This window comes from Vipera berus (genome assembly GCF_964194415.1).
Source record: "Vipera berus genome assembly, chromosome: Z".
In the NCBI taxonomy this organism is placed as follows: domain Eukaryota; kingdom Metazoa; phylum Chordata; class Lepidosauria; order Squamata; family Viperidae; genus Vipera; species Vipera berus.
Genome location: NC_138205.1, coordinates 10982609 through 11003363, shown reverse-complemented (window position 1 = coordinate 11003363; position 20755 = coordinate 10982609). Strand labels below are relative to the sequence as shown.

At 38.2% G+C, this 20755-nt stretch overlaps 1 protein-coding gene across 1 annotated transcript; it reads right to left on the bottom strand.

Moving 5' to 3' along the window:
* Positions 1-2062: 2062 nt before the first annotated feature.
* On the bottom strand, positions 2063-20328 carry LOC308678608 (vomeronasal type-2 receptor 26-like; the record flags this gene model as incomplete). The annotated part of the gene is made up of 7 exons (XM_081345834.1): positions 2063-2961; positions 3436-3562; positions 4075-4302; positions 6204-7064; positions 9876-10167; positions 10687-10799; positions 19918-20328. 7 exons carry the CDS (start codon positions 20326-20328, stop codon positions 2063-2065), a joined length of 2931 nt encoding a protein of 976 aa, XP_081201960.1.
* Positions 20329-20755: the final 427 nt, after the last annotated feature.

Here is a 20755-nt window from a genome sequence, read left to right as displayed (position 1 = left end):
TCTTTACATGAGAAGCATCTGTTATTACATGAGATGATGGAATACTTTGGAGTATAAATTCTTACTTGGTAAACAATCTCCACTATAAAGACCACCTATAACATGTGAAATAGATGTCCCATACCCAGTTATAAAAAATGAAAACTATTTTCAACATTTGATTTTAAAGTCTTTAACTTAATGCATTATCAAGAGAATATGGATGAAGATCAGGAAAAATCCTTTCTATGTTGAAAGCAATACACAAAACCATTCTTTCAGCTTGTGACAAGATAAGATGCAACATAAAGGAACAAGATGCCAGCTTAGATACACAAACCCAACTTTGAGTACAACCAAAGAACTAACAATGCAGAAAATAACAGGAGAAGTGGAACAACTAAGACAGAGGACCCAACAGATCCAGTCAATGGAAAAAACAGAAAAGGGAGTGACAACATTGAGAATGGAAAAGACTTTTTACATAAATCAGAAGAAATTTGAGGAAAAGGAAAAAAAGATTGAATAGAAAATAAACCTATTAAGACAATAGAAATGGGCTACTTCTTCCAAAAAACCTGTAATCAAATGGTCTTTTTTATTTCAAATAATACATATAATAATAGAGGGAGAACTGTTTGATGATTCAAAAGTATTGACATGGAAGGTCAGTTGGCAAAGGAAGAAAGCCAGAGTAAGGCTTAAGGAAACTAGCATTTTGATTTATTAAAGGGATGTCATATTACTGATTAGAGGGTTGAATATGGTAGAAAATAGATAATTTTTAGAAAATAAAGTAACATTATAATTGAATAGGTAAGATGTGTAATAAGACTAATAGACCTTTGTTTTAATATGGCAGAAAATAACTTTTAGAAAACAGAACAAGATTATATGCAAATAGATGTGTATTTAGAATATTAGATTTGTTATGAAAAGGGAAAAAGGAAGAAGTTGAGATAAGGGAAACTTTGGTTATCTAAAGCTTGGAAATTATAAATACCAAATGATAATTTGAATATTGATGGGAAATTAAAGCTTGGGAAAAAAGTAATAACAGGATATTGATTGTATATAAGGATTGAATGCAAACACAGTTAAGATAGGTATAATCTAAAAAGTATTGATAAATGTAAAAAAGATGGTTTTACTTAGCTGATAATAATAAGATCTATACTAGTCTAATATGAGATAGTAGAAAAAGAGAGGAAATATCTGATGTTGTAACTTGAGATTTGTACTAAAGATTTATGTATTATTGAATTATTGATTAACCCAGTCACCACATTGCTTTTTAAATGTTTAATTGTAAAATTAGAAAACTAATAAAATATTATATATATAAAAAGAAATTGATCTATTAAATGTAGCTGTATAAATTAACTACATTAAAAATGTAGGCTTGTGCTCAATCTTAAAATAATGCATTTATGGCCACTCAAAATCAGTGGTGGGATTCAGCCAGTTTGCACCAGTTTGGCAGAACTGGTAGCTAATTTTTTGTTGCCCAGGCCCAGAACGGACATGTCATGGTTCCAACAGATGAAATTCTTCAAAGAACTTCAAGGCATTGTTTACCTTAAATAATCTTTTATTCGAGTAGCATAATATTGGCACTTCATAATCAAAGCCAAAAACTGAATTCCCCTCCCCTGGGCACATAGTATCAAAGCACAATTCCCTCCTCCAATTAACAGTCATAAATCATATTCCCCAATTAGCTTGAAGCGCAGGCTTCCTCTCCAGATCTACAGCCGGCCAATTCTTTATCAGCTCTGGGTTCAATAACCTTAATTCTCATGCTAAATTTAGTGTTGTTATGTCTAACTGGACTCTCATTCACATCCCCCCTCCCAGCATCATCTAACTTTAAAAGCAAAAGGGAAAAGATGGATACATTTCCATCTGTTGTCAATGCAAAAACATCTGATGTTAGCAGTGTTGACAGGACATCTGGAACTGGCATCCACACAGAGAACCAGTTGTTCACATATTTGAATCCCACCATTGCTCAAAACCATATAATGAGATTAACAGCTAAAGTTTAATTTAACAGGGCTGTGATTATACAGATTTCAGGTCATTATTTCCTTCTCATTAGATACTTCCTATCATTCAGCTCAGGCCTAATCAAGATGATGTAACATTTGGGAGAGAAAATGCAACCTAGTAAACCAGCACTAGAAGCCAAGATGGAGAAGACCTCCACAGCTACCACATATTTCCCCTTGGTGCTGAGATATGTTGGAACAAAGGAGAGCCAAACACTGCAAAAGACCATCATGCTGAAGGTGATGAACTTGGCTTCATTGAAATTGTCTGGTAACTTTCTTCCTAGGCAAGCCATAGTGAAGCTGATCATGGCCAGGAAGCCCATAAAACCTAGCATGCAGCAGAACATGATAGTTGAACCCTCATTGCATTCCAAGACAATTTCTTCAGTCAGAGAGTACATATCAACATCAGGGAATGGAGGAAAGGTTGCCAGCCACACCACACAAATGGTGATTTGAGTAAGGGAACAGGAGAAGATGATGGACTGGGCCAGTGGTTTTCCCACCCATTTCCTGATTCTAGAGCCTGGTCTGGTGGCCATAAAGGCCAGAACTACAATGAGAGTTTTGGCCAAAATACAAGAAATTGCCACTGAAAAGATAATGCCAAAAGTAGTTTGGCGAAGCAGGCACCTCACCTGTTCTGGTTGACCAATGAAAAGCAAAGGGGAAAGAAAGCAGAGCAGGAGGGAAATGATCAGGGTATAGGTGAGGTTCCGGTTATTGGCTTTGACGATGGGAGTTTCTCTGTATTTAAGGAAGATCCAAAATATTTGACCCATGATGCAAGAAAAGAAAAGAGAAAGAGTGGTCAGGCTGATCCCTAAAGGTTCTCCATATCTCAGAAAACTGATATCTTTGGGAACGCAGTGATCTTGGTCTTTGTTCGGATAATGATCTTCTGGACATGGAGTGCAGGAATCCATATCTGAAAAAAAGAAAAATATAATTTCTCTATAGAAAAGATTTTCGTATACTGCATCATGTATTCCAGGGATACTTTATCTCAGACAAATAACTCCAAACCAGGTTGCAATGATTCATAAGGAAAAACAGTCATAAATCAAAACATCTTAATCTTAATAGATGAGAACATTCCAGAGGTGGGAGACATCTTACAACCAAATAAAGCTAAACTAGCTCCCTATAGATATTCCTTTCTCAGAAACTAATATTCACACATTTTTTGAAACATAAAGAGTTTCTCCTTTTCCAACAAGTTTAGTAGTAACAACATGGAACGGTAAAGGTCCTCCTGGTGACACCCATGTTGCCAGTCAGATCAAGCACTCAATGGTACAGATATTACAGTCAGATTGTCCTCACATCCCCATGCTATGAATCCTAAACCAAATTCAGTATGATTGGAAACTCAATGAAACTCAAAAATACTATCTCTTACCCATCTGGCTTGAGATCATCCTAGCTGGGCATGGAAGGCAATCATAACAGCAAAAAGGTTTGCCTTCTTTTTTTATCCGCCTGTGACCCAAATGGCAAAAGTCGTTACACAAGGAAGAGGGTGGTTCCTGTGTGCAAATGAGAGCAGATGTTTTGATATCGACAGGGAAAACAATATTATTTCTCAGAAAGAAAAAAGGAATCAAAATCCTACTGCTGTATTAGTTACAGAGAAAATACTGTATGCCAAACAGACATAAAAATGAGCACCGGATGATCCCTTCTCTGATCAGTTCTAAAAAAGGCTATGATATATTTTTGAATCTTCATGATGCCTTTGTTGGTTTAATAAAGAGAAGGGAAAGGAAAGGAGATAAGAAGCAAGCAGCTCATTTTAGAGGCTGACACTTCCTGAACTCATTTCCCCATAAACTATCAGGAATGATCACCACAGGAATGGAAGAAATTAAACAACCACCTTCGAAACAACCAGAGTTATTTTCATGAGCAAATATTAACCTGAAGAACTGCCCAGAGACAGTCTTGTAAACTGCCCCGAGTCACTAAAGTGATATGAACAATGTAGAAATTAGATAAATAAAGAAAATTAGATGGTCCTCATCCACTATATCCATTGTACCTTATGATATGGCCTGGGCCACACAATGGCATCTAGAGAAATGGAGAAGACTTTGTCCTTTGGAGCAAGGGGATCAATATTTCCCACCTTGACACGAAGAAAGGTCTGATTTGGGAATGTCACCCAATTGATAATATCAAACCCAGCTTTCAGTTCCCTGTTTTCATCAAAAGAAACTCTTTCCTCAAGAGTATTGTTAAATGAGAGGCTACTTAAATAATGGTGGAGCTAAATAGAAGAAGAAAGGGAGAAGGAAAAAAAGAAAATTAATTTATTTTTTTTTAATTTTAATTCCATTTATATCCCGCCCTTCTCCGAAGACTCAGGGCGGCTTACAATTTAAGCACAAACCAAAGTGCTTAGCAATAGCCTTCATTCTATGTATATGCCTGCTTATTAGGGCTTTCGCCCCCCCCCCCCAGCGGCATTATTACAAAGTCAGCTTAATTGCCCCCAACAATCTGGGTCCTCATTTTACCTACCTCGGAAGGATGGAAGGCTGAGTCAACCTTGAGCCTGGTGGGACTCGAACCTGCACTAATTGCAGGCAGCTGGTGTTACTTAAGGAGGCATTAGCCCACTGCTCCACCAAGGGGGTATAAATGATGTATTTCTAATATTCAGATTACTTTGTAAACATAATAAAGCCCCTTAATTTAATGCGTATGGATTAGTTTATTCCTGACCTAATTCATCTACAGTGCACATATTTTTTTTCCCTAAATCTGGTCACAGATACATTATTCCAAAAAGATGGGGGAAGAACACTAAGAAAGGTGGTAGAAAAATGGCTAATCTTATATTTGCTGTGTACACTTTTTTTCTTTTCTCTTTTTGTATTTTGTTTGTAATTCTTATTTCTTTCACCCAGCCCATTCAGGGTGGGCCACGGAAATGGCTGGGGAGTATGCGCACAGCTCCACTTGTACGAGACATGCATGCACATGCACAGCTCCACTTGCATGAGTGATGGTTGACCATGTGCAGCTCAGTTGGTGCCCACCACTTATGCAAATGGAGCTGCATGTGGTTGCTTGCTTGCCGCTCACACAGAACCATCCCCTCCTACTACATTGGTCCTCAAAGCCAGAAAGGTTGAGGAACTCTGCATTAACTCATCCGACTGATGATCAATCAGATAACCTAAGAAACAGGGATCAGCTATTTGGTCCTTCTGAGTTTGACTTGAATGGATTCCTAATAAAGGACAGCCATGGAACAAGAGACCAAATATACAATGGTCTGTTTTAGGACTAATAATGAGGTCTTCTTTCCTGTCCTTCTCTTTGCTGTGTCTGTAGTGTATGCGACTAAAAGCATACACAGGATGTCAGCACAGCAGGGGGCTGGACAGCTCCAGGCTATAACCGCTTTTGGCGGGAAAGCCTGAATGGAGCTAGTCTGACAGCTCCGGGGCATGGTCAGCTCTGGCGGGAAGCCAGGGTTTAAATCTATTGGCCACCTGCACTGGCGGGAAGCCCAGGTTTGAATCTATTGGTTGCGATTCACCTGGGCAGGTATAAAGAGACGCCAGGTAACCCCTTGTCCCCAGCTTTGTTCCCGATGTCAATAAAGAAGTTACTACCCAGCTCAGTGTCTGTCTCTGCGCGACCACGCGACATTGCAGTGTCAATGTTCTAAATCTTGTTGACTATTTCAGTCAGGTTATATCATGCATTTAACATTAGAATTACAACTGATAAAATTCTATCAGCAATAAACTCATGATGGTAGGAATTAAGGTGGATGGGAAAGGAAGCCACTTGTTCATCAAGAAAAACTTTTTGCCTCTTTCTCACATAGGGAAGAACTTTCCTTCATTTTTCATGCCATGTGCCTCAACTCATAATGTGAACTTCCTGCTTTCATGCTTTTGCATCATTCTATACAGGGAGAAAGCAGCAAAACCAGTTATTATAACTGTTTGCACCCCTTTCCTTTATAAGAAAAATAAGTCAAATTTTTAAAGAGTTCTTATCACTCTTTTACACCTTCAGATTACCCTCTCAGAATGAAAGGACACTGCCCCAAAATTATCACAGAGAAAACTTTCTGTGCTAAGCAGAAACATTTCAAATCATTTGGAGGTTCTGATAAATTCTTCTGAATTTTTCCATTCAGGATATTACCTGCCATGGCTCTTTTCTGATGGAATTCCTTCTTTTTATCTCTGCTGTCATTCTGGAGTTAAACTGGGATGAATCCATGGATTGCAAACCATGGGCCATAGTGTAAACTGCATTGTAGAGGCTGTAGCTGTGACTAGTCATAGTGGTTTCAAAAACTGACTTAGGCAGTGTCTCCACCTTCTCCTCCCCAGTGCAGACATCTCCAACAATCTTGGGTCCTCTCAGAGAACAGAAGTGACAATTAAAGACTTGTTGCCAAAACTCCTTGATAAATCCATCTCCATTTGCTGCATTTGGGTTTCTTCTTTTAAGAAATGTTTGAAATCCCATCACATCAGCTGAATGAAAGGCAACCAACAGAGCACCATGGATAACATCAACCTCAAGGTTTTTGAGAAAGGGAACTGATGTGAATTCCATCTGGGCTGTCATAATCCAGACTTTGCTCTTGGTCTTGATGGGTATGTTCTCAAATTCTGAAACGTGAGGGAACATCCTCAAAAAGATCATGGTGTGAATTTCTCCATGTATGAGCACAACGTTGGCTGTGCTATTGCTAATCACCTTGTATGTTTTGATCCATCCATCCACCATCTCACCAACATCAGAGGGAAAATACAGTGTAGGCAAAGTTTCTATAAAATCAAAGCAGATGCCTTTCTTGGAAAACTTGGGCAGTATTGTGTGTACAAATCTCAACCCATTGTCATCTTCTATAAAAATAACTCCAATCCACATCCACCTGAAGAGAAGCAGCAGCTGTAGGATTCCCAAATATTGATGCTTCCTATTAGGGAACATCCGTAAGGAAAAAACATTTTGGGATTGGTCATTTATTACTGGACCAGAACCATAAGTGAACTGAAATGAAAAGAAATAAACAAGGAGGGACTTAATTCCCAATCACGATCCAAATCAGAAGAAATATAATATCCAAATCACAGGAAATAAATGGTTTTATTTATTCAATCCAGCTACAGGAGGCATGGTGGCTCAGTGGTTTAATGATGATGGAGATGGGTCCAGCAGTTTAAGCCCTAATTCTATTTGGTAGGGTGAGTTCCCATCACTTGCCTCAGCTTCTGCCCACCTGCAGTTTGAAAGCATGTTCTATGTGAGTATATAAAATAGGTACCACTTTGGTGGGGAGATGAGCTATGCTCTGTGCAGGCAGTCAGATTCCTGATGTGAGGCAGTTCTGGGAAGGGAGGAGGCCTTTGGTGATGCTGTAGGAAGAGCCACTTGTCTTTCTCTCTGGTGCACAGCCAGCTCACCCTCCTGTGGTGCACCTTGGGAAGCATGCAAACATTTCCTATAACAGGGCTGGTACCTTGGCAAGCCAAACTATTACTCTGCAAAAGCATTGTGGTCTCCTGGCTACTGTAACAATGCCATATGCCAATAATTATAATTCAATCCAGCTCTGGACACTCCACTTTAAATGGGCTTGAAATATTAATTTCAGAGAAGGGCAATGATGAAATTAAGTTCCTGATCAAGGAACAAGAAACCAAATACTGTGTGATTGGATATGCAAGGAATTTGTCTCTGATGCATAATCTCTCAATGTACACACATACAACAACAAAATGATAGGTCACAGATCATAGATCATAGTTACAGTCATTAATCGTAAGATACAATAATAAGATAGCAATAGGAGAAGATAGTAGGAAAGATGAGAAGATGAGAAAAGATGAGAAATTGGAATATGAGAAAGATGATAATAGCAATGAAACCTACATGGGTAAATTTTTTAGGCCTAAGACCAGTGGTGGGATTCAAATACCTGAACAACTGGTTCCCTGAGTGGATGCAAGCCTGGGTATCCAAGGCCTAGAACGAACTTCCAGAAGTAGCATCCACACACTTCTGGCAGGGCGTTCTAGGCCTACGAGGCCTCCTCCAGCCAGCTCTCTGAACTTAAAAAAAAATAGCTACTAGTTCTCCTGAACTGGTGCGAACTGGCTGAATCCCACCACTGCCTAAGACAGTGCTGTGGGAATTAAGTATTCAGCAGAGTGATGGCTGAGGAGAAAAAGCTGTCTTTGAGGGCCTTCTCTGTGGGCGCACCTGCCCTTTGGAACCAGTTACCCGTAGAGCTCAGGACTGCCCCTGATTTTCGTTCGTTCTGCTGGGACCTGAAGACCTGGCTCTTTGAGCTTTCCGGCCAGGACTGAGAATTTTAATTTTTAACTTATTGTAATTGGGTTTTAATTAGAGTTACAGGGGTTTTATATTTTACTCAAGGATAATTTAATTATTTTAATTGTTATTAACTTTTTTGTAGTGTAGTGTTATTTTTAATTGCCTTGTGAACCGCCCTGAGTCCTATGGGAGAAGGGCGGTATATAAGTTCAATAAATAAATAAATAAATAGTTGTTTTGGCATGCAATGCCCTATAGCAATGTCTTGAGGGGAGCAATTGAAATGGATTATGAGGGGATTATGAGGGGTCTGTAGATATTGTCTCAGTCCTCTTTCTGACCTGTGCAGATCCCCAATGGAAAACAGGCTGGTTGCAATTATTGCTTTTGCAGTCCTATTTTTTGAAATCTTTACCTCTCCTGTTTAGTTGCTATACCAAACCAAACAGTTATTGTGGTACAAATGACAGACTCAGTAATTCCTCTGTAGAAATGTATGGAATGTATTTTTAACCTGAACAGGGGTTTGGAGACAGCAGCCTAAATGAAAGCATCCAACATCATATTTCTGTCAGTTTGTCTCCTTTTAAATGTCTTTTGGGTTTGGAGACAGCAGCCTAAATGAAAGCATCCAACATCATATTTCTGTCAGTTTGTCTCCTTTTAAATGTCTTTTGGTCAAGGTAAAAGAAGTCTCTGTGAATTCATGAGGTCAATAAAACATGTACATTAGTGTTCACAGGGTATAGTGTATATTTGTTTACATTCCTGGTTAGGAATTGTACTTTAAGCAACATCTTTTCTCTATTAAAGTTTGTCTAGTATAATTCGGACATTGATATTTCAAGGAATATATGTACAGACAACCATGAAAATCAAGGTTTTCAAGTGTATATGCTGCATCTCACAAGGAAATTAAAAAGATGGTCATCTGACTTTACAGTACAGCAGGCAGTTGTCAGCTTCACTTTGATATGATTACCAAATGAAGACTTGATTAATTAATCAAGTTTTCGGTTCTTTAAAATATCCTTATATTTAACTTGTTCAAAATTATGGAGTTGTACTGATGTAATTCATAGATTATATCACTTTTATATGCAATGTTCAACTATTTTTACATATTCTATCCCACACTAGAACTAAGGAGAAACTTCCTGACAGTTAGAACAACTAACCAGTGGAACAACCTGCCTCCAGAAGTGGTGAATTCTCCAACACTGGAAGTTTTTAAGAAGAGACTGGACAGCCATTTGTCTGAAATGGTATAGGGTTTCCTGCCTTAGCAGGGGGTTGGACTAGATGACCTCCAAGGTCCCTTCCAACTTATTATTATTATTATTATTATTATTATTATTATTATTATTATTATTATTATTATTATTATTATTATTATTATTATTATTATTATCTGGTGATGTTTAATGTTTAACAATATTGTGATACACATACAAAACTACATTCAAGACTAATGGGATATATTGTGGGTTTGTTCAGGAGCGAAGTCCTGTGTTTGCATCTTACCTGAGGTATCTTGTAGATGCTCAGAATGGTTGCCATAAAGAAACCCACATCTGAATCTGGTCCTCCAATGACTGCCATAGTATTTTCTTTAGTATCACACTTGTAGTTTGGGATAAAGTTGTTCCATGTGGAGAGAAGCTCCAGAGAAGCGAGTAAAGTACCACTTTGAAGAAAATGGTTATTATAGATGTGGAAGCCCAGGGAAATATTGGGTAATATCTGAGGGTTTTCATTGATCTCCATGACAGCAAACGCAAAGGCCAAGATATGTTGATAAATCTGAGTCACAAATCTGCAGTGTGATTTATATGCGGAATGAATGCAGTTGTTGATAGGAGTCAATAGGAATCTTGCTAAATTTTCATCCATGGCAAATATCCAAGGTCATACAATCAGAGAGATATCTTAAAATATCTATTTGTTTATGAAACTAGCTCATATTTACAGGAAGAATTACCAAAATTGATATACACGGCTTATATTTGGTGGACAAATAATGAGTACTATCTTATATATTTCTTTTAAGAAAGCTCTTAGATAGCCAACATGTGGAATCTAGTAGACAGAAGATTTTGGTATGGGACATATTTGGCACTTGCTATTGTGAAACATTATGTGGAGAGGAATGTTCATCTACATCATGGAATAGCAGCTAAATAGACTACTAGTATGAATAATGTAAATAGTCCCTAGCACTTATGTTAACTTATGTTCACAATCTTCCTCTCTTGATGGAATTGCCTGCTTAAAATAAAAATACAATTCATTGCACCTTATGGAAAATGTACAATTAACCAGAATCTTGGCTTACCCAATCTCATCCAGGAGATTATGAGACGGGTGTTGATTGAAAGTCACAGGGTCAGAAAATATGTAGGCTTGAGAAATAATGCCAGCAATGATGAGATCCCCTGGCTGATAATACTGGTGGTGTATTGGCAGAGGGTAACAGATATTACATGATCCAACTGGGATGTTGTACACAATCTCAGGTAGTAGCAGAAATATCAGGAACACAAAGAGTGGCATTAGATAGAAACGACTTCTTCTGGACATCAATTCCTGTCTAAAATGTCCTTGAGGAGTCCTGCTGACTTTAGTGCCCTCTAGATCTGAGTCACAAATCTGCAGTATGATTTACATGCTGAATGAGCACAGAGATTTGCTAATTTTTCATCCAGAGCAAATACCTATCAATCACAGATGTCTTTAACAGTTAAAACATATCTTTAACAGTGATGTTATACTAGAAGGTATAAGTGGACTTATTCTTATCTGGAATATTGAAGGAACAGTCTTCTATTGTTTTGCTATATTTCCTGTGCATCTTAGAGGGGAGAAGCCACTCAAGTATCTATACATCTTCAAAGCTCTTTGAAGATATATAGATATTTTAACATGATATATGCAACTGGTATCTGGTAGACAAATAATCAGTACCATCTGATGGATTTTAATAAGATTCTCAACTAGACAAGATATTGAATCTACTGGACAGAAGATTTTGATGTGGGACACATTTGTACTTCCTAGTGTGAAATATTATGTGGAGTGAGCAGGAGGATAAATACTGCAATAGGAACTTTCATCAATGCTCATAGAAAGCTAGGCAAAGCATTATCACTACCAATGCCATCACTGTAAAATCATTGCTAGTACTTATGCTTTACTAGTATATGCTAGCAAAGAATGCACCATAAAATATTAGGTCCATCTAATAAATCCCATATGGCATCATCATATGTGAAAGAGAGAGGAAATGAATCCAGAATAGGAAATATCAACTCTCCCCCCAAAAATGAAAACTAAATACAGTCTCAATAAATAATAGCAGGTCAATGCAAATTCAACTGAAGTTTACTCTCAGTGCAATGCAGGGAAATTCCTTTCAAAGATATGACATACAGGAAATTCTTATATTACAAGCGGTTTTTATAGTAGTGGTTATTTGTTGTTGTTGTTCAGTTGCTAAGTCATGTCCGACTCTTCCCAACCCCATGGACCGCAAGACACCAGTACCTCCTTTTCTTCGACTATCTCCCCTTGCCCAAGCTCATGCCCACTGGGTCAATGACACTATCTAAACCATCTCATCCTCTGCCTTTCCCTTCTTCTTTTGCCTTCAATCTTTCCCAACATCAGGATCTTTTCTAATGACTAGCAGTTATGCATAACAATTATGAAAATATTGTCACGGTTATAAACTGAATGAATGAGGGACCTAATATACTGTACAAACAATGAACATAACAAGCAGATTAATTGTGATCTAATGGATTGATAATAATCTATCTGATCAGGAAGGACTGGATGTACATTTAGTGGATTGCAACAAATAACATCTGCAGCAAAACTGGGACATTCTTATTGAAGAGATGGAGGGTGGGGGGAGAAGGAGTTGTTTCCTTTTACAAAGGAAACATGAAGTATTTTTTTCTCATTCATGCTTTCACAATATAATTTTCTCCCAAGCACCACTTGTTTGAGATAATACAATTTGAAGCGAGAAAGTTCTTTATGGAAAATGCTAGGATTAAGTAAACTCTTAATTTACCCAATCTCACCCAGGAGGTTGTGAGATGGATGCTGGTTGTAGATCACAGGGCTGGAAAATGTGAAGACTTGAGAAATAATGCCAGCAATGCTCAGGTCCCCTGGCTGATAATACTGATGATTTATTGGCAGAGGGATAGGGCACATAAGGACTTGGGACACTGGACACAGTCTGAGGCAGTAGAAGTAAAGTCAGGAACGCAAAGGGTGGCAATAAGTAGAAACATCTTCTGCACATCAGTTCCTGTCTTAAGTGTGCTTAAGAAGTTCAGGCTGAGTTTATCTTCAAAGGAAGTCACCAAACAATTTGTGTTAGGTCCCTTTCTCGAATTGCAAAACGTCTTTTAGTAGCATACTTTGATGTTGGTTTTTTGCCAAGATGTATTTGTTATCCTTTGGGAGGTGAAGTAGAAGTTACCCTTGTCAGGTTGATTGCCTTTACAAAATTATGGGTTCTTGGTAATAGCATAGAAGAAAACAACTTAATTGCATATTTCAACAAGGTGTTTCTCTTTTCCACTTTATTAAGTTATCAAGAGGCCAGGATTATTTTAGGAGCACTTTATTTGGTATAAATACTTTCTAATGTTTCAGTAGTGCCCTTTCCTAAATTGGGGCCCCTTCAGACACTCATGTGTGCCCTGGACACCTCACAGCTTGACTACTGCCATGTACTGTACTTGGGACTGTCCTTGAAGATCACCAGGAAGCTTTAACTAGTCCAGAATGCAGCAGTGTAGGTATTTATTTATTTATTTATTTATTTATTTATTTATTATTTATTTAGTTATTTAGTTATTTATTTATTTATTTATTTATTTATTTATTTATTTATTTATTTATTTATTTATTTATTTATTATATTTTTATACCGCCCTTCTCCCGAAGGACTCAGGGCGGTGTACAGGGCAATAAATATAAAAAACAGAATATAAAAGTTAAAATACAATTAAATATAATGCCCAAATTTAAAATTTAAAACAATAATTAAGAACATGTTTAAAACCCCAACCCTAACCCATCAGACCAGGTCAGATTGCTCAAATAAATGCGTTTTTAGATAGCGCCGGAAGGAGCGAAGGTTGGGGGCCATCCGGAGCTCAACTGGCAAGCGGTTCCACAGGTCTGGCGCGCCCACAGAGAACGCCCTCCCCCTGGGGGCCACCAATCGGCATTCTTTGATCGGAGGCACCCTGAGGAGGCCCTCTCTGTGGGAGCGCACTGGATGGAGGGAAGTTGACGCCGGCCGCAGGTGTTGCCGTAGGTAATCCGGTAGTGATAACCATGCCTCAGAATGCCCATATGGCGTTCTCATGAGTTGTGCTAGCTCTCAGTTTGCTTCAGGGTGTGATTCAGTGTGCTGGTTTCTACCTATAGAGCCCTACATGTCATAGGGCCTGATTAGTTGAGAGAGTACCTGACCCCATAGTAACTGCCCACATGATATATGTTCTTTAAATCAGACAATGCCAACCACTGGGATCATGATTTGTTCCCATCTCAGTTTGTTATCTCTCCCATCTTTTTTGTTGTGTGTTTTCTGAGGAGCACTCAGAATCACTGGAAGTTACAAAGCATATATCTCTATCTCTACCTTTATCTCTACATCTACATCTATGTCTACGTCTGCCTCTACCTCTACAACAGGGGTGTCAAAGTACTGGCCCGCAGGCCGGACGTGTCATCAGGAAACTGCGCCCACCCCATTGCCGCCAATGGAGAAAAAGCTGCAATAAGTCGTGCGACGTCACGTGATGTCGCGAGTTTGACATATCTGATCTACATCTATCTTTGTCTCTGTCTCTATCTCTCTATTAGTCTATGTTTATCTCTATATCTGTCTGTCTGTCTGTCTCATCTATATCTCAAACTTCTCATACACGCCCCAAGGAGTTGGCCTTCAGGTGAACTTTTAATGTTTGAAAAAATATAATTTAGGGGGGGGCAGGTTTGCAAAGGTCAAGATAGCAGCCAAATCCATGCAGCTGACTGTGCTTTTTTTGCCAAGTACGCAAAGCACCTAAAAATGCACAATGTGCCTAAAAACACAGAGGTTCACTGAGGAGGCCTAGCCTTCACCTTGAGTTTTTGTTCACCCTTTAGGCTTCTGTGTGTAAAAAGATAAAAGATTTTATATACAGTATACAGAAACACACACACATACACACACACAGCATTAGAACATTGAGAATACATTACAGTGCTTAAACCAGGTCTCATTTTTAAAAAAATTCTGAGGTCCTTCCTATATGCCTTGGTAGATAACTAGCTGTTGCTATGGAAATGAAAGATGTATATTTCAAGGTGTGGGTGTATGTATGTATATGTGTGTGTGTATGTGTCTATACATGCATCCATCCATCCATACACACATACAGTACATAATATGCTGTTAGGGGAGCGGGAATTCCTACACAACCACCCACCTAACAGCTTGTTATTGCTCTTGGGGAAAGAATAAAGAACTTAATTTCATGAAAGTGTCTACTGTTTCCAGGATCCCAGAAACCAATTTGGTAAGGAATGATATTCTGATAATTCTCTCTACTTTCTTCCTGAAGAGATTGAAGATAGGAACAAGGAAATGGCCTATTCTTATCTGCAGATTGCAGATTGATGTGCAGATTGCAGATGTGATCTGCAGATTGATAGCCCGGATTGAGTGGTTTATTTCACATCTTCAATCTGCACATCAGTCTGCAATCTGCAGATAAGACTACACCCTTATCTGCCTATTCTGCAAATTAGCTAGTAATCACACAGGGGTGGCTGAGAACATATTTAGAACTTTGTTGTTCAATCAATAAGTCATGTCTGAATCTCCACCCCATGGGCCATAGCATACCAGGTCGCCCTGTCCTCCATTGTTTTCTGGAGTTGCTAGAAATTCAGGTTCTTAGCACCCAAATCATTTATTTCATTTATTCAGTTCCTCAATTTTCCTCCATGCAGTTTTGGTTGCAATCCCTCTCTCCTTCATATCCTAATTTAAAAAGTCCCAAGTCTGCAGGGAAAGGCAACTAGAAGGCCTAGGTCATCAAGGTCTAGATTTCTGCAGCCAGAAGAGAGTTTCTCAACTATCAGCTATTAGACAACTTTACAAATTGAGCAGACTTAAATTTCTTATATACTTTGGTGGTCTTGGATTTCTTCACCCATCACTGAAGAGATTAATCCTTTCAAATAGAGCCTTTACCCTTGGTTGACTACAAACATATATAGTTTAATAATTATTCCTGTTTGCAATCCTCAAAATTTTGTTTGGAAGTTGTTTTGTTCAAGAACTGCAACTGTTACATATTGTGACTCATGAAATCTTACAGCTTCAAGGAACAGGATGGTTCATCTTACAATAATTGATGAGTACTACAGCACAAGTGTGATTGGGGACAAAGAGAACATTATATATTTTATGTTTACACAATTACCCAGTATTTTGTTTTAACGAACACTTAAATCACTTGTCATTGCTGGTAACTGCAGAGTTTTGTCACAAATCTAAATCCCATTGTGTATAGAAAACTGATTTCTATAATCTCTTTATGCAGGTTTTTGCATGAGTTGTTGCCTGTTATTCAGCTCAGGTTTTATCAAGATGATATAAACTTTGGGGGAGAAAATGAGGACCAGTAATCCAGCACTAGAGGCTAAGATAGAGAAGATCTCCACAGCTACCATATATTTCCCTTTGGTGCTCTGGTACGCTGGAACAAAAGAGATCCAAACACTGCAAAAAAGAAGCATGCTGAGAATGATAAATTTATCTTCATTGAAACTGTCTGGAAGATTCCTTCCAAGAAAAGCCACTGTAAAGCTGATCATGGCCAAAAGACCAATGAAACCCAGGGTGCAATAAAACATGGCAGCGGAGCCTTCATTGCACTCCAGGACTATTTCTGTAGGCAGACAGTGCATGTCAAGATCTGGGAAGGGAGCAGAGCTCACCAGCCATACACTACATAGAGTGGTTTGAATGAAAGAGCAGGAAAGCACTATAAAAAGTGCCAGTCTTTTTCCCACCCATGACCTCATCTGAGAGCCTGGCCTAGTGGCCATGAAAGCTAGGACCACAGTGAGGGTTTTAGCCACCACACAAGAAACTGCCACAGAGAAGATGACGCCAAAAGCAGTTTGGCGAAGGAGACAAGTTGCCATCTGAGGCCGACCAATGAAGAGCAAAGGAGAGAGAAAGGAAAGCAGAAGAGAGACCAGGAGGATGTAGCTGAGGTCTCGATTGTTGGCCTTGACTATGGGAGTGTTCTTGTGCTGAATGAAGACCGTGAGGACCAGGGCTGTGATGGAGGAAAATAAAAGAGCAAAAATGGCCAAGGTGATCCCCAAAGGCTCATGGAAAGATAGGAAGCTGATCTCTTTTGGAATGCACCGATCCTGAGCTTTGCTCGGATAGTGATCCTCTGGACACTGGTAACAAGAATCCATGTCTGAATATATATATATATATATATATATATATATATATATATATATATATATATATATATATATATATATATATATATATATATATATATATATATATATATATATATATATATATATATATATATATATATATATATATATATATATATATATATATATATATATATATATATATATATATATATATATATATATATATATATATATATACAAGGACCAATTTTTATTTAACCTGATCTTTATCTGATGATTTGTAAACACCTCCATCTACTTCAAAATTCAAACTCAGTCCATGATAACCTTACCCATCTGGTTTGAAACTTTTCCTCTTGGGCATGGAAGGCAATCATAACAACAAAATGGCTTCCCTTCCTTCTTGGTCTTGATGTGACCTTTATGGCAGGGTTCATTGCACAGAGACAGAGGCTGAGCCTGGGCACAAAGAGAAGCAGACAAGACAGAATGCCTAAATATTGAGTTGGCATTGGGATAGCCACATAATATTGGTTCTAATTAGATAATTAGAATCATACAGTAGTTTGACAAATACATGTACACAGAGTGTTTCCTAATCAATACATTTATTCTTTCATCCCACCCAAGAGCCATTCTTGCATTCTTGCAAATAACGAAATAAAAAAAATGTACTCAAATCACCTTGCTATGGCTGAATACGATCTGGGACATAAGAACTTGGAAGTGAGTTTTAACTACTTGCCTTAATATGACCAGCTATTTTCATTACCTACATCCTGGACCAAAAAGATGGACCCAAACTTTATATAGAAAATACCTGGTTAAATTTCCTTGGCCACCTAATGGCATCAAAATAAACCCTGAACACTTGTTCTTTGGAAGGGCCGAAATCAAATTTTCCCAGTTTGACTCGATGTAGACTTAGATTTGGGAATGTGACCCAGTTGATAATATCAAATCCTGCTTCCAAGTTCCTGTTCTGATCAAAGGAAATCATTTTCCCAACACTGTTGTTAAATGAGACTTTTCTTAGATAACGGTGGAACTAATTTCATAGTGGAACAAAAAAATATAAGCGATATAGTTACACCAAAATCAGTGTAGAAAAACTTTTTTATCTTCACAATATTTAAATATGATACGTACATACAATTTCCATGCAGTTCTTGGGAACATGATAGAAAAACAACAACAACTAACCATGGCAATTGGAACACACACACACAGAGACTAAACCACGCCCAGATCTAGGCTGGCTCACGTGCCTCTCAGCAAATCCTGTGTCTCAGTAAAAAACAGTTCCTATTGGCTGGTTTTTTGCTATGGCTATTCCAGTTGATAAATCTTACACACTGATAGGCTGCAACGGGGCAGGAGAGCAAATAAGGTGAGGTGAAGTGTGGGTGTGGGTGTGGGGTGGAGTTGCCCCATACACCCTACACCCGCTTACCTCAGGGCACCCGCAGCCAGGCCACTCCCCACTCTGTGACTTCCCCTTACCCATTCAATGACTTGGCTGCCTATCCATTTCTTCCCTTTCACTCCCCTCCATAGACAGACTGTCATGCTATGGAGGATGGTCGGGGGTGGCTCGGTCACCTTACCTGGTCCCCCTCCGCTGTTTCGGAGCCAGCGGGAAGTGAAAAAAATAATGCTAAAAAATTCTAAAAAATCACGCTAGGGCTAAATTTCTGGGAAATAAATACTTATATGTGCTTATAATATGATGAAAAATATAAGCAGAATAGAGTTAAATCATAAACATCCTCAGCTGTAATTATGCAGTCTACCACTGAAGATAAAAATAAAAGGAAGTCGTAGTAAAAGAAATTAAACAATCTCAGGCACCAAGACAATTATCTACCATAGCGACTAGCTTGAGAGGAAAGAAATGAATAGTGAAGAAAACCAGTATTCTGCTACTGGAGTTCCAGATGATAGGAGGACTCCTGCTTTCTTTCCCCTTAGTTGAGAATCCCATTACCCAGTCAACCTTCCCATAAAACTAAATTCATTTCCTATGGCCTTTCCTCTAATTGTGTTTTAACAGGAAAAAGCTATGCCTCTGAACCTGGTTACATAGACAATTAATTAATAAAATTAATACATAGCTAAGTTTGGAAGATGAAGAACATTTCTGAAAGCAAAAATCTTCCCTGATCAATGATGAGTACAGTATAATCAAATACATGGAAATAATATTCTAGGACCTTTAACCAGCTATATCCTGTCAGCAGCAGAGTCAAAGAGCATCTGCACAACAGAAAGGATATTTATTAGTGGAAATATACTATAGGTGTATCTTAAGAATTGAGAATCTACAGGTATATGCTCCTGTACATGCCTGAAAAGGTAAAAGAGAATAATCTGAGATTAACAGTCTCATGAATTAGAGAGTAGGCAGAGCAAAAGTATAAAAGGACATCCATTATCATTATCCATTATCAATCTTTAAAGCATTATTTCCTCCAATAGTCTCTTTGCGGTGACTAGGTTATAAAATGCTGAAGATTGCCACTGGATTTCAATTGTTCACAATAAATAATAATAATAATAATAATAATAATAATAATAATAATAATAATAATAATAATAATAATAATAATAATAATAATAATTTGGAAGGGACCTTGGAGGTCATATAGTCCAACCCCCTGCTCAGGCAGGAAATCTTATACCACTTCAGACAAATGGCTGTCCAGTCTCTTCTTAAAAACCTCCAGTGTTGGAGCATTCACAGGTTCTAGAGGCAGGTTGTTCCACTGGTTAATTGTTCTAACTGTCAGGAAATTTCTCCTTAGTTCTAGGTTGCTTCTCTCCTTGACTAGTTTCCATCCGTTGCTTCTTGTCCTGCTTTCAGGTGCTTTGGAGAATAGCTTAAATCTTAAATCCTTAAATTTACCAAAATGTTTTGGGGTTTTTTTGAAACTAGGAAGGGCAAATTAGTAACGCAGGAAACTGTCTATGCCAATTCTAAAATCTAGAAAACCCTAATCTTAATTTAGAATCAGCTTTGACAGAGGTTGAAAATAGGGCAGAGTTTCTTGTGTTTATGTATTCATGACATTACCTGCCACAACACTGGATTCTTTTGTCTTTCCTCTGACATAGTTCTGTGTTTGAGCTTTAGTGAAGTCATGGACTGCAAAGCATAGGCCACAGCATAAACTGCATTGTAGACACTGTAGCTATGGGGAGTTATGCTCATGTCAAAGACAGATCCAGGAAGAGCCTCTAGCTTTTCCTTCCCACTGCAGCAATTCCAAGCATTCTTCTTTCCCAAGGAAGTTGGCAAGGAACAATCAAATGCCTGTTTCCAAAAGTCTTTAATAAAACCATCTTTGGTCTCAACATTAAGGTTTCTCATCCAAAGAAAATTTTGGAAATCTACCAGCTCATTTGACTGAGTTGCAAAGGCTAGAGTTCCATGAAGGATATCTAGATCCCAAGATCGTTGAAAGGAAATAGAAGTGAACTCCATCTGTGCGGTCATCATCCAGACTTTGCCTCTCTTCATTGGTATGTCTTCAATTTCTGACTACGTAGTTGAGGCTCTCCCTCGCCATTCTTCTTTGTAGATTCCAAAAGTGGTATGGGGGTTGCTTTTAAAACATTACTGTAAAAGATGCCTTCCAATTCTATCCTTTTATTGTTATTGTTATTTTAAATATACAAGACCAGGGCTTTTTTGTCATAGAATGCTCAGAACGGAGTTCCGGCACCTTTTTTGCATGGAACCTTGTAGGGTAGGCAAGGCAGGCTGTATGACATGTGTGAGTTCTGGCACCTTTTTCTTTTACAAAAAAAGCACTGTACAAGACACAGGAAATACTATCAAAGTATCTGAAAGTATTTAATGCATTAAAATGGATCTATGGAATAAAAAACAAAATTGCTCAGGTCACCAT